General features: G+C 37.7%; 1 protein-coding gene across 1 annotated transcript; it reads left to right on the top strand.

Annotated features, from left to right (window-relative positions):
• Window positions 1-2,429: 2,429 nt before the first annotated feature.
• Window positions 2,430-15,232, top strand: LOC141809338 (nuclear GTPase SLIP-GC-like). Its single transcript, XM_074696325.1, has 21 exons — window positions 2,430-2,592; window positions 5,229-5,341; window positions 5,566-5,598; window positions 7,012-7,042; window positions 7,129-7,254; window positions 7,780-7,876; window positions 8,455-8,671; window positions 8,804-9,082; window positions 9,367-9,573; window positions 9,692-9,867; window positions 11,305-11,371; window positions 11,439-11,526; window positions 11,631-11,752; window positions 12,468-12,641; window positions 12,745-12,902; window positions 13,070-13,194; window positions 13,282-13,334; window positions 13,568-13,643; window positions 13,829-13,910; window positions 13,995-14,025; window positions 15,081-15,232. Exons 2-21 carry the CDS (start codon window positions 5,333-5,335, stop codon window positions 15,084-15,086), a joined length of 2,157 nt encoding a protein of 718 aa, XP_074552426.1. The 5' UTR covers window positions 2,430-2,592; window positions 5,229-5,332; the 3' UTR covers window positions 15,087-15,232.
• The last annotated feature ends 324 nt before the right edge of the window (window positions 15,233-15,556 follow it).

Genomic DNA, 15,556 nt, shown 5'->3' with positions numbered 1-15,556 from the left:
TTACATTTAAGTTAAAAAATAAAGACCAATATTTTTGCAAAGTTTTAAAATTGCTTCATGTTTAGGAATATTCAAATGTAATCCAGCACTTTCATCTGACAGCAGTGGTTGACAGTCAGTAAAGTTCTGTTTCAAGGTTTTATATCAAATATATTTTAGATTGTTTTAACCAAAAGCTAAAAGTTTTGTAACTCAAATATTTAATCCAGATTCTTTGAAGAGGCCTCAATAATCCAGAGGTTACATAAGGCCTCTGTCAGGCAAGGGCAAAAGGAGTCTTACAGTGAAATGAAACTTACAGCCCAACCCATTCAAAGAAGCACTTATATGAGTACAACAAACAGGAAGAGACACAGGAAGAGCTTTAGTTACCGTTAGTGTTGCAGCAAGAGGAATGAAGAATAGGTTCTGATTTATCATCTGCTAACTAACGTTTGGTTCAGCTCAATAAAAAGAATAGAAACTGCATTTTAGCACCTTTTGCATTTTACACTAAGCCACTATCTTAAGACTCCAAATAACCTGAAGTATCACCGTATAGGGTAAGAAAAGGATAGATTTTTCAGTTGGTTAAGTAACCCTCACTGATGAAATTGTCTTATAAACATCAATGAGATATAAATGAATTGTGGTTACAGACTAACATGGAGATTGAAGGAAAGGTTTTGTGTAATATCTTCTCCCCTGTGCTTTGGTTTTAATGTGATGTTAGTTTCTGCAGCAGCTCATACGACTCGCTTTATCTACTGTCACACTCTCTGCTCAGCTCTCATAATGCGCACATTCACAGTTAGTGTTTTAGGCTTCAGGTAACATTTGGATATGTTGTGCATTATGGTCGTCCTCAGGCCAACATCAATGAGATATCTTATCTCTGAGACATTTGTTCCTGTTAGTTTCTTCTTTTCCCCATTGACTGTCTCCATGATTCCAGTCTTTAAGTGTAGGTTCCCCAAACAAGCAGAAGGGATCAGCAGTGTAGCAACAATGAGAGTTGTGTCTCTGGTACTGTCATACTAAAAATCTTACATTTAAGTTAAAAAATAAAGACCAATATTTTTGCAAAGTTTTAAAATTGCTTCATGTTTAGGAATATTCCAATGTAAGCCAGCACTTTCATCTGACAGCAGTGGTTGACAGTCAGTAAAGTTCTGTTTCAAGGTTTTATATCAAATATATTTTAAATTGTTTTAACCAAAAGCTAAAAGTTTTGTAACTCAAATATTTAATCCAGATTCTTTGAAGAGGCCTCAATAATCCAGAGGTTACATAAGGCCTCTGTCAGGCAAGGGCAAAAGGAGTCTTACAGTGAAATGAAACTTACAGCCCAACCCATTCAAAGAAGCACTTATATGAGTACAACAAACAGGAAGAGACACAGGAAGAGCTTTAGTTACCGTTAGTGTTGCAGCAAGAGGAATGAAGAATAGGTTCTGATTTATCATCTGCTAACTAACGTTTGGTTCAGCTCAATAAAAAGAATAGAAACTGCATTTTAGCACCTTTTGCATTTTACACTAAGCCACTATCTTAAGACTCCAAATAACCTGAAGTATCACCGTATAAGGTAAGAAAAGGATAGATTTTTCAGTTGGTTAAGTAACCCTCACTGATGAAATTGTCTTATAAACATCAATGAGATATAAATGAATTGTGGTTACAGACTAACATGGAGATTGAAGGAAAGGTTTTGTGTAATATCTTCTCCCCTGTGCTTTGGTTTTAATGTGATGTTAGTTTCTGCAGCAGCTCATACGACTCGCTTTATCTACTGTCACACTCTCTGCTCAGCTCTCATAATGCGCACATTCACAGTTAGTGTTTTAGGCTTCAGGTAACATTTGGATATGTTGTGCATTATGGTCGTCCTCAGGCCAACATCAATGAGATATCGTATCTCTGAGACATTTGTTCCTGTTAGTTTCTTCTTTTCCCCATTGACTGTCTCCATGATTCCAGTCTTTAAGTGTAGGTTCCCCAAACAAGCAGAAGGGATCAGCAGTGTAGCAACAATGAGAGTTGTGTCTCTGGTACTGTCATACTAAAAATCTTACATTTAAGTTAAAAAATAAAGACCAATATTTTTGCAAAGTTTTAAAATTGCTTCATGTTTAGGAATATTCCAATGTAAGCCAGCACTTTCATCTGACAGCAGTGGTTGACAGTCAGTAAAGTTCTGTTTCAAGGTTTTATATCAAATATATTTTAAATTGTTTTAACCAAAAGCTAAAAGTTTTGTAACTCAAATATTTAATCCAGATTCTTTGAAGAGGCCTCAATAATCCAGAGGTTACATAAGGCCTCTGTCAGGCAAGGGCAAAAGGAGTCTTACAGTGAAATGAAACTTACAGCCCAACCCATTCAAAGAAGCACTTATATGAGTACAACAAACAGGAAGAGACACAGGAAGAGCTTTAGTTACCGTTAGTGTTGCAGCAAGAGGAATGAAGAATAGGTTCTGATTTATCATCTGCTAACTAACGTTTGGTTCAGCTCAATAAAAAGAATAGAAACTGCATTTTAGCACCTTTTGCATTTTACACTAAGCCACTATCTTAAGACTCCAAATAACCTGAAGTATCACCGTATAAGGTAAGAAAAGGATAGATTTTTCAGTTGGTTAAGTAACCCTCACTGATGAAATTGTCTTATAAACATCAATGAGATATAAATGAATTGTGGTTACAGACTAACATGGAGATTGAAGGAAAGGTTTTGTGTAATATCTTCTCCCCTGTGCTTTGGTTTTAATGTGATGTTAGTTTCTGCAGCAGCTCATACGACTCGCTTTATCTACTGTCACACTCTCTGCTCAGCTCTCATAATGCGCACATTCACAGTTAGTGTTTTAGGCTTCAGGTAACATTTGGATATGTTGTGCATTATGGTCGTCCTCAGGCCAACATCAATGAGATATCGTATCTCTGAGACATTTGTTCCTGTTAGTTTCTTCTTTTCCCCATTGACTGTCTCCATCATTCCAGTCTTTAAGTGTAAGTACCCCAGACAAGCAGCAGGGGTCACCAGTGTAGCAACAATGAGAGTTGTGTCACTGGTACTGTCATACTAAAAATCTTACATTTAAGTTAAAAAATAAAGACTAATATTTTTGCAAAGTTTTAAAATTGCTTCATGTTTAGGAATATTCCAATGTAAGCCAGCACTTTCATCTGACAGCAGTGGTTGACAGTAAAGTTCTGTTTCAAGGTTTTATATCAAATATATTTTAAATTGTTTTAACCAAAAGCTAAAAGTTTTGTAGCTCAAATATTTAATACAGATCCTATGAAGAGGCCTCAATAATCCAGAGGTTACATAAGGCCTCTGTCAGGCAAGGGCAAAAGGAGTCTTACAGTGAAATGAAACTTACAGCCCAACCCATTCAAAGAAGCATATATGGGTACAACTTGGAAGACAAACAGGAAAAGCTTTAGTCACCGGTTTATGTTTTAACTAGTGCTGTCAGGCGATTAAAAAATAATAATCTAATTGATTACAGGATTTGTAATTAATTAATCTACTAAATCACATTTTAATCTCATATCTGCTAAAGGTCCCAAAATAAAGAATTTGAATTCTAGGACATTAAAAAATTGTAGCAAATTTGAATTTTAGGCCAGTTTTTTGCTTCTGTCATATTTTTACTCACTGTGGACTCATTTTTCACTGCAATATAAACTTCTACACTTCTATAAGGTCAGGAGAACCAGGGCTAAAGACAGGTGTAACTCAACAATGTCTCAACCACATAAACGAACCAGAATGCATTAAAGTATTCATAAAGACGTGAATGTTTACTTTACAACAATAAAAACTGTGAAGAACTATGTACAAAACACTTTATTCAAGTCTTGGATCAAAGAAGAGGTATATCATTTTTACATGCTCTGAACACACAAACGGTTGCTCATCGGTGCAGAGCAGCCCCAAGCTGAAACATGACAGGAAGACACAAGGGAATTTCCAAAGAATTCTTTAGATTTAAATACAGGACATATATCGATCATTCAGAGTTTATTTAATGCAGTAAATAGTGTAAAATTATCTGTTTTTTACAGAATTGAGCTAGAGCAAACGGTTGATTTTCTGCAGATTTTCAAAAAGAACGTGCGAATAAACGAGATGTGGACGGCCGTCTCACAAAAATCTCTCGTTTCCCCCAGTGTAAAGCATGTTGCTGACGTCAGGTGTGATACATTCAGGGATCGTAGGAAATTTGAGAATCTGACGAGTACGCCACTTTTTTTTATTTACTTATTTATTTTTTTTTACAGCTTTTGAACAGGACAAATGATTAGTAAAAGCCAGACATTTGCGTTTTTGAACCCCCCGGGGATTTGGGATCCAGGTTAATCTGCGTTAATTTTTCACAACGTGTTAATTTGCAGTGTAATTAATTAATCTAATTAACACGTTAAAAGGACAGCCCTAGTTTTAACGAAAAAAAAAAAAAGACACAGTCTTACCAGGAGTTCAGTTGACTTAAATTTTATGAACTTTTTTCACAAATGTATGGAAGCAAAAAAGAGACAAAATAATATGAATTTGAACAGTCACTGAATGTTAAATACTGAAATAAAAACACCACTGAATTCATGACATTGAACTATTTTTCTATGAAAAGAATGTATCTGAATTTATTGCCCTGAATTTACCAACTGAAAATCCAGATCCTGAAATATTCTCTGATTAAAAATCCAGATCCAAAAATTCAAGTTTCTCAACTCAACAACAAAAGATTTGGGTTGCTCAAATTCAACTGGTCAAAATTCAGATCCAAAAATTCAAGTTGAAAAATACAGATCGCAGCATCTGGGCAACCCAGGACAGGAAAGTCAATATACTGTATTGATAGGAATAAGAAAAAAAGAAAAGAACATTGTTTCTTATACTTGTTTCAATAAGAATATAAGAAACGTTGTATAGGACTTAATAACTTTCTGAAATTCAGTTGTAAAAACCTGCGTAAGTATGATTATGTAATTACCTTACAGTTGCTGTGACCAGTTATGGATGACTTTGTTCATAAGAAGTTGACCGAATGGAGACTTACAGAATGGATAGGGAATTTTCAAGTTAAAGTAGATCAATTTGTACAGGTCTTTTACAGTAAAGCAGATGCTTAAAGTGACTTAAAGTGTTGCGACATGACTCTGCAGCAAATGACTGACTGACATCCGTCATTCATGAAATTGTTTCATTTCTACTGATTTTGTTTCTAAAAACAGACCAAGGCGTTGATGAGGAAAGTTTTCACTGTCTCAGTGATACAGACATCAGTGACTTGATCCCGAAAGTTGAACCTAGGACAAAATTCAAGAAGAGATTCCAGATGCTACAGGTAATTAACTGTGATCCCACATTTAATTTAACTCTTCATTTTGTGCAGATCCATATATTTAGAATTCAGATGACCATAAATCCCAGTTTTAGAGGCACTAACTGATTAAAGGATTGTAAGACATAAGTATAAAAGCAATGAAATGATCTTTTTTTCAGAGCTTGCTCAAAATGTTGGCTGTGGCTTTGCTCATCCTCTGATGTGTGTTTTTGCCCTGTCAACAGGAGGGGCCTGAAGCAGCAGCTCATCCTGCTCATGTAAGGATGAAAATGAATGTGTCCTTTAAAAGATGCTATTTGTTTTTTATTTATATTTATATTTATTTAGATTTATTTATATTTATTCAATGCCTAACCAAGCCTGACATACACTCACCGGCCACTTTATTGGGTACACCTTGCTAGTACTGGGTTGGACCCCCTTTTGCCTTCAGAGCTGCCTTAGTCCTTGGTGGCATAGATTCAACGAGGTACTGGAAACATTCCTCAGAGAGTTTGCTCCATATTGACATGATAGCATCACACAGTTGCTGCAGATTTGTCGGCTGAACATCCATGATGAGAATCTCCCGTTCCACCACATCCCAAAGGTGCTCTATTGGATTGAGATCTGGGGACTGTGGAGAACATTTGAGTACAGGGAACTCATTGTCATGTTGAAGAAAGCAGTCTGAGATGATTCCAGCTTTATGACATGGAGCGTTATCCTGCTGGAAGTAGCAATCAGAAGATGGGTACACTGTGCTCATAAAGGGATGGACATGGTCAGCAACAATACTCAGGTAGGCTGTGGACTTTAAACCATGCTCAGTTGGTACTAAGGGGCCCAAAGTGAGCCAAGAAAATATCCCCCACACCATTACACCAGCAGCAGCAGCCTGAACCGTTGATACAAGGCAGGATGGATCCATGCTTTCATGTTGTTGACGCCAAATTCTGACCCTACCATCTGAATGTGGAGCAGAAATCCAGACTCATCAGACCAGGCAACGTTTTTCCAATCTTCTATTGTCCAGTTTTGGTGTTGCTGTGTGAATTGTAGCCTCAGTTTCCTGTTCTTAGCTGACAGGAGGGTCACCCGGTGTGGTCTTCTGCTGCTGTGGCCCATCTGCCTCAAGGTTGGACGTGTTGTGTGTTCAGAGATGCTCTTCTGCAGACCTCGGTTGTAACCAGGGGTTATTTGAGTTACTGTTGCCTTTCTATCAGCTCCAACCAGTCTGTCCATTCTCCTCTGACCTCTGGCATCAACAAGGCATTTTGGCCCACAGAACTGCTGCTCACTGGATATTTTCTCTTTTTGGGACCATTCTCTGTAAACCCTAGAGATGGTTGTGTGTGAAAATCCCAGTAGATTAGCAGTTTCTGAAATACTCAGAGCATCCCTTCTGGCACCAACAACCATGCCACGTCTAAAGTCTCTTAAATCACCTTTCTTCCCCATTCTGATGCTCGGTTTGAACTGCAGCAGATCATCTTGACCATGTCTACATGCCTTAATGCATTGAGTTGCTACCATGTGATTGGCTGATTAGAAATTTGCGTTAACCAGCAGTTGGACTGGTGTGCCTAATAAAGTGGCCTGTGAGTGTACTTGGCTTCAGACTGAAATCTGTGTGGAATAAGAAATCCTATCACTCAGTTTACAGCATTACTTCCTTTTTTCATCTTCAGGTTTCGGCCAGCAGAAGCACAAATGATCGAGGTAAGGTGCTCAGCCCCTTAATTACTATTTTTGGTATTAAATAATGTTTTAAGAGCAATAACTTCATTTTCAATCAAAATGAAAAGAAAGAAGACAGGAGGCGCCTCAGGGGGAGTCCAGCAGTCCACCAGCCAAGAAGCAGCGACAAGACATTCCATTTTATTTTTTTGATTCTGATTCTTATTCTGATTCTGATTCTGATTCTGATTCAGGTAAATGAATATTTTTTTCAGGACATTTACATACTACTTTGGGCAAACAAACAAGCAACCAAAAAAGTTTTTTTTTATTGCTATACCGCTTCAATGCTTTTCCCTGTCTTTTCAACAGAAAGGATTTTCCAATTTTTATTAGATCCATAGCTGTCAAGTCTCCCATTTTGGCCTGGAAACTACCATATTTAGCCCCTCTTTCCTGCCATCCTCCCATGTTATTATTATTATTATTATTATTATTATTATTATTATTATTATTATTATTATTATTATTATTAGATAAAAAGAAAAAAAAACATCCCTCTGCCTCTCCAAACTGAACTCTGTCACCAGTGGTGGCAGTTGTTTGGAGATTAGTGATGACAGCGGGAACAAACCAAAGCCTCCTCTAATGACTTTTAAAAGCATGTTTCTCTTGCACGCTACTGTCATTTTCACTCTAGTAGCACAACCTTTACATTCTTTTTATTTATCTATCTATTTATTTATTTATTATTTATTTTAATACATTTATTCCAACAGAAACAGTCATGCTAAAGAAAGTGAAAACCATCATGATGTGTATCCAGGACAAGCTACATCACCAAGACAATAAAAAAAAGCTCAATACTTTTCTGAAGTAAGAAAAACATTTTGTTACTCTATACTACCTCTGGGATAGTTATTAAGTCTCAATTTTAAACTGATAATCATTAATAATCATATAAGTAAAAAGATATTGCATGTTTTTAGATACATCTTGAAGAAGCTGTGTGATGATAATGTCGTGATAATGCAGTGTTTCAAATTTTGTTACATTAAAAACACAGATATGTCATAATCACTGCATTGGCATACTCAGAATAAGTAGTAATAGACTTTTAATGTCAAAAACAACTGTGATTGAATTGCAGTGTTTTATCCTGTTACCTGCAATGATAATTGTGTCAGTTCAGTGCAATTTAAAGTTTTTATGGTTGCTTAAATGTTGCCAGTAATGTACCCAATCACTACAAAAACATGTTGGCCATGATAATGAAGAATCTTCAAGCTTTTGCCCCCTCATGTTGTGATTGACTGCAGAGGTGGTTCTGGATAGTTTTGCACCCTGGGTGATTTTTTCTGCATAAGATAGATGCTGAACATGCACAAGCTTTCCTCCACGACTTACAGTCAGTTTCTAATTGATGAAAACATTTTAAAACTCTTGTACAACAGGACTAAAATCAGTGAGTTGGAGACAGAAAAAAGGGAGCTGGTCGGTGTCTTTGGAAAAACAGGAGCTGGAAAAAGTTCTTTGATTAATGCTGTCATCGGAGAGAAAGACCTCCTGCCCTCAGGGGATATCAGTGCGTGTACCACAGTCATGATCAAAGTGGAGGCGAACACCAAGAACCGAAATTATGAAGCAGAGATTGAATTCATCACCAAAGAGGTAAAATCAGCAAACAGGTTGCTTTTTAAAGAGTTACACTGTAGTTTCAAATAAATGTTGTTGTTTTTTTCTTCAGTCCTTTATTGCATTTTGTTCAATCCAAATAAGTTGAATGATCATTATTTGCTTCAGGAATACGACGACGATTTATGGTACTGTAAGGAATTCCACCAAACAGACCCAGACAATGGAGAGGATCATGAAGATGATGATGACGACGATGATGATGACGACGATGATGATGATGACGATGATGATGATGTTGACCTTGATGACTCTGAAAGACTCCCTGCACTGTATGGACAGGACTGGGAGAGAATCAGATCCCTGCAGGATCCCTGGAATGACAGGAAAAATAAAGAAATCCGAGAAATGATTGAGTCCAGGAAGAAGACCTTTTCCTTTAACTCAGTAAGAAAAAACAGATCTTCACTATTTTCTCTACATGCTTATGTTCATACAGTAAACAGTTAATGGAAAGAATTCTTGTTCTACCTTGTCGTCGTTCCAATAAGGTGCAGTTTGAGATAAACTGAGCAAGTATTCAGAAGATTCAGAAAATAAGAAGTATTGTAAATAAGATAGAATCCTCAATATTTTCAATCCAAATCTAAAGTTATTCAGATCCTTCACATCTCTGCTTGTCAGAGATTGTCATCATGACACATTTAAAATCCTTGATATTATCAATTCAGGCCAAAGAGCTGTCTAAAGTACTTCTGAAATACACAAGACGTGACCCAGAGGATGAAGAGGGTGGAGGTGCAAAGAAGTACCTGTGGCCTCTGGTGAAGTGTGTGACCGTCAGGGTGCCAAAGAAGGAGCTCCTCCAGCATGTCACACTGGTGGACCTGCCTGGAAGTGGAGACCGCAACAAAAGCAGAGATAAAATGTGGAGAGAGGTGAGTCATTGAAATGTTTAACTGTATAATCATTTATTTGACTCCCTCCGTAGAATTACTTCATGACAAACCACTTTTATTTAGTAATTGGTAATACACTTGGATTTTACCCCTCTAGGTTGTGGGAGACTGTTCCACTGTGTGGATAGTGACAGAGATCAAAAGAGCAGAATCAGATAAAGAAGCCTGGGACATTCTGAAAAATACCCTCAGACTTATGGGAAATGGAGGCCAGTGTCAGAAAATTCACTTCATCTGCACCTTGTCCGATTTTATCGACGATGTAAAGAATCTGTAAGTGATGTTTTTAAATGGTAAATGGTGTGTGTTTATATTACACTGCCACTTGTCTTTATTTAACCAGAAAACCCCCTTTGGGATCAGGATCTCTATCACAGGGATGATGGGCCAAGGGGTCAGCAGCACGTTATCAGAAATAGTTACAAGGAAGTGACAGTCCAGCTTTACAGCACAGTGTTTTCACTTGAAAGAGTGGGAGCTGTATTAAAACAATAAATCAATTTCAGATTTACAACACACAGGCACCGTTCAGTGGTGTCATGGTGTCTGTCCCCTACGATCGGAAGGCCCCTTCCTTAGGAAGGCTCTAAGGCCTCATTTACACAAGGTTTCATCCAGAAACACTAAACACTAAAACACAGTGAAAAAAATCTGTGAGTGTGTGTGTGTGTGTGTGTGTGTGTGTTTGTGTGTGTGTGTGTGTGTGTGTGTGTGTGTGTGTGTGTGTGTGTGTGTGTGTGTGTGTGTGTGTGTGTGTGTGTGTGTGCGTGTGCGTGTGTGTGTGTTTCTGAGGGACTGAAAACGTAAATGTATGCCAGCATGCCAGGCCTGTTGTTGGCGCTATATCTGTCTTGTGCAGAATGCCATTTCCGTCTAAATGCAAGGCCAAAATATTATGATACTTTTGTTGTTAAACAGTAAGCTGGACTTTTTAGTTGAAACACTGACATCACGCTCTGCTTTGCACAAGTGCATAAGACAGTCCAACAGTTAAGTTGTTACAATTGTCCTGGTCGACCGTGTTGTGCTTGTGCTGCTCAATCTGCTGAATCTGCTGACTGTCTTTAACAAACTGAGCATCTGTTGCTCCACTTCTGCTCTTAGTTTTCCCCAATGCCACCAGATGATCAGCTCAACTCTACTTGGTTGGAGATCTACCAAAAGCTGCTTCTGGACAAGACAGTTATAGCACCACCTACAGCCCTGGCATGCTTACTACAGTGTTTTCAGTCCCTCAGTGTTTCCATGTAAACACAGATTTCTTTCACTGTGTTTAAACTCTTTCGGATGAAGTATTGTCATGTAAACAGGGCCTAAATGGGGCCTGAGTGCAATAAGTTCAGGGAGTGTTCAGACCACTCAAAGTGCTTTGTCATTATTTGTCACATTCACCCATTCACACCACATTCATACGGCTGTCCCCCTACGTTTTGCAAACTGTACATCAGTTAAAAATATTCTGGAAACTTTTTGCCCTGGTTGTAAGGAAATAAAGTCCAGGCCCCCGTTCAGTTTGGTCAAACTAACAAAGAAAAGCAGACATAAACTAAATAAAAATACTTGAGGATTGAAATCAGAAATGGATGGATATGTGTTCTGGAGCAGGCATAAGAACTATAAAAGAACAGTGTGAGAGATTATCTACTACTGGGTCTTAGTTTTCAATCAATTTACTCTTTATGAGCATACTTTGCTTATCTCTTCTCACAGTGCTGTGAGGAACAATAAGGCCAAGCAAAAAGTGAAAAAAAGTTTCACCCAGAAAAAGGAGGTGCAGGTGAGTTTTATACGCAAAGTTGTTTGATAACGTCAACCACAACTAGAAAATGCTCCTTTCTTTTCAGAAACATTTCAGTCAAGACTGTTTTGAAGTGTTCACAGTGAGCGCCAAAGAGTTTCTGGAGAAAACAAAGCTGGAGCCAAATGAAACTGGTACGTTATGCCCTGTGAAAAGTGTGGGTGAAATATTTTCTTTAAGATGTTGGAAGTATCCAGAGCGATAGCTGTGTGAGACCTGCAATGTGATTTCTTTTTAGAAATTCCCAAACTCCAGGAAGAGCTGAGAAAGCTCAACCACAGTCACTCAGAGACATTGAACTATGTGTCAGGAGCAAAGGGGATTCTGTCCCTGATTCAAGGAGCCAGGAGTGGAAGAGCTGTAAGATCCAGCAGCAATGTTTTTGTGTGTTTCAGTATAATACCGCATTTTCTGGACTATGTGTCACATTTTTTTTCATAGTTTTTTCCAATAGTACTGTGTGCTGACAGAAGCTCTGCATCTCGGGCTTGGACAGCCTGACAGACCCTGGTGTTTAGTGCCCGATAACGTGATTTAGTAAACTAAGGTGTAGTAAACTTGCACCTTCTTCCGTTGTAGACAGCTTTTGGGGATCTGAGTCACAAACTAGTGACAAAACTCGTGTAACTTTTCCAAATAGAGGACGTTTATTTGATGGAGCTCATATAAGCTCATGCTGCACCGGTCTAACCAGCAACACACACAGTAAAGCAGGGAAGGAGGGCGATTAACAAAGAGAGTGAGAGGAGCACACTAAGAGACGAGAAACAGAAACTCAGAAAGGTGCTGTAGGAAAAATATCTAAACCTCCTAATATACAAATACTTATCAAAGTTACATGTTAATATTCTTCTCTGGAAATCCTGTCAACATACCAAATCACTCTGAATAAATGTGACTGATAGATCAGTGATGTATTTTTGACACATTTTTTGACTGATGTGATACAGTCTATGGACGCGACTTGTACTCTGGAGCGACCTGTTGTCCAGAAAATATGGTACTTTTTAATGATCATAGTTTTAGCAAATATGTGGGATGTTTTAAAAACTGAATGTTCTCTGTTTGGTTTTAGGGCCACAGAAAAGAAGAAGTGCTCAGTGAGCTTGGACAAAATTTGAGTCGTGAACGACAGAAGCTCTCACAGTCCATGGACAGATACTATGATTTGTTTAAAAACTGCCTTGACATGGGGGTTGAAAAATCCAAAAAGTCATATGAACATGCCTTGAAGACCTTCTTACAACTTGTATGTGCTTAAATATCAAATTCCTTCAACATCACCACTGACTTTTCATTTCATACTGAAATACTTATCATTAAATAAAACATTGAAACTTTCTTTGTTTCAGAAAAAGAAAAACGGAAGGGGTTTTACACAGAAACTGCAGGCTGCTTTCAGGAACAACGGCATCTACAAAACAAAATCAGGGATACAGAAAAACTTGAATGTGCTGTTATCTCGATGGCTGACTGAGAGCATTGAAAAGGAGTTCAGGAAGACATTCCCGTAAGAAATCAGTGATCACCAACATAAGACCATCTTTAAAGGGATGGAATAATTAGTAAATCATTTCATGCAATGTGACAATGCAAATCATTTAATGGAATCTATGAACACAAATGAAATTTTCACATTTGTTCTCAATGAAATATTTACTCATGGACATGTTTCAGGAATGAGTCAAAACCACTGGGTGGGGCCATCAGTTCCTTCTCTCTTGACACCAAGAAACTGGCTGAAAAGTACAAAGATGAGCAGCTGCAGCTGGAATATCTTTGGACAGAGGTAAGAGACGGGAGTACGACCATCTTATTGTAAATCGTTAAGTCAACAATGTTTGCACTTGACATTTATTCACTGTGCTTGTGCAAAACTTTCGCCAAAGCGACAGAGATGGAGGCTCAAGATGCCATGCTGTTAAAACTAGCAGGACTAACGGTCAGTCACATTTTATGTTACTAAAAGTAATTTTTGAGCATGCTGTGTTTCACATTTTAATCTGTCCTCCTGATTCTGTTCACTCACATAAAGGCTAATTTTCTGTGAAGGTGTTTTTGAGACCGAAACAGTACAGTGTTTACAGCCAGCCATTTTTGCTCTTCATCATGAAGAGCAAATATTTAAACGGTAAAAAATCAGTAGTAAATCATAAATGTTTGAAATCTGTTTAGGAGGAAATCCTGCAAGAACTGGACCAAATGAAAGAATCAATCGATCTGAGTCTTGAGGAGGATCAGTCACTTCCAGGTACAGAAAGCTTTTAGATATAATAAGACATGAAATGTTATCAATATTTTTCCAGTCTTCAGCTAATGTCTGCAGAATTTTTTATTATTATTTTGATAATTTTGAACTTTTTATGATTTAATAACAATTTCCAGGGTTCATACCTGAGCTAATCTCTTGCCTTATTTTTTTAAAATCAATTTTAGACGTGAAAATGAAGTTGGAGGAAGTGACGCAACACTATGACCAGCTGAGGAAACGCTCCGATACAGAAACTTCTTCAGTTTTGTAAATGTTTATTTTAATGTCTTGATGATATCCTGGTTATAAACTATTAAAAAAAAATTTTAACAAACCTTTTAATCACTTCAGCTTTGATCTGCCTGGCCCGTCAACTGCTGGGGTAAGTCTGACTCATCTTAAAGGTAGGGTCTGCAGGAATCTTTTTTACTTGTTAGTAAACACAACATTCAAACTGCGTTCCTCCTCCTTGGATCAGTGCCAGCAGCAGCACACTCCAACAACCTCCAACCATGACCACGTGAACACACTCACTAGACCAGCAACCACCTGTAGCATTGCGTTCCTACGTGAGAGAAACTTAAGAGCTGTGTACCTGGTTTGGCATGTTAGCACAAGCTAATCACAGGTATTTGACACGTACCTGCTCAGTGAGAAAGCCAACTTGCATCACTCTTTGTTCGGTGGTGCTCTGCAAGTGCCCAAAAGTAAGTGAAAGTCGCTTCACCCTTGCTCAGTAAACAGATTTTTTTGTTTGGCTTTTCGTTCCACTTTGGTTGTTTTTCTGTCACCGAGCTACGCCCACTATCAAAGCCAGCTTCTTCCACCTGTACACTAGGCACACTGTGATTGGCTGAGGTAAACACACCTACTCTCCACCCAGAAACGTCCTGACCAAGGTTATAATAGTTTGGGATTTGTCATTATAGTTTAGTTTTAGTTAGTTTTGACATTTTATTTTCCATTACAGTTTAGTATTAATTAGTTTTAGAGCGGGCATTCTAGTTTTTATTTAGTTTTGATTTTTGCAACAAGGCTTAGTTTTAGTTTAGTTTTAGTTTTTTTCATACCTTATTAACCAGGTGCAGGATTCAAAAAGGTCAGAGTAAATATTTTGTCATACTGTTTAGTTTCAAGTCCAACATAGTGCTCACTGCTCAGTCAATGCTGATACTGAACTGTTGGCTGCTGCCTTAAACACATGAAAATAATATAAACTTAGTATAAAAAATATAAGCATAAATTATATAAAATAATGGTGACATAAATTACATAGAAGTGACAATGAAGCAGTAAAAGATGACATTTTCATTTTTTAGCAAAATCCTGCAGACTCTACCTTTAATGACTTAGGTCAGTCTTCTAACTCAATATCAATGAATAATATAAGAGTCATTATCGTTAAGTTACTGTTAAACTCTCTGGTTGACTTTTCAGCCCTGAAGAGAAGATGCACCGCTGAGGGTCTCAAAGAGGAAGAGGGTGAAGATGAGGAAGAAGAGGCCCCTGGATTTGAGCGCCACCTTTTTGTCACATTTTTATTTCTGCTTCGTAGTCTAGTTTGTCTGCCTGGTGTGAGTTTAACACACAGAGATGTTCTTTCAGGTCTCTGACATATTTCTTTTTTTTGTTTTTGGATCAAAGGCAGGATTACATCTTTACATGGGGTGGTGGGCCTAACTCCTCTGATGGATTGTAACCAGATATGTTATTTCTAGGATAAGAATTTATACTGAATATTTTAGACATTTTTTGCTTAAACAGCTGATTTTTTAAATTGGATTTTATTCTTGTGATTTGGGGTTTTGTGGTTTTCTAAGGTATGTCCTGGTGTTATGTAATGAGTTTGAACTTGAACATTAATCAGAGTAGGAAGTGTAAAATTGATCTAAATTTGGTTTGAGGCTTCTTCA

Source organism: Halichoeres trimaculatus, unplaced genomic scaffold (assembly GCF_033239565.1).
Source record: "Halichoeres trimaculatus isolate MK-OKI-2021-1 unplaced genomic scaffold, fHalTri1.1 fHalTri1_scaffold_20, whole genome shotgun sequence".
Classification (NCBI taxonomy): Eukaryota; Metazoa; Chordata; class Actinopteri; order Labriformes; family Labridae; genus Halichoeres; species Halichoeres trimaculatus.
This window is presented reverse-complemented; position numbering and strand designations above follow the sequence as displayed.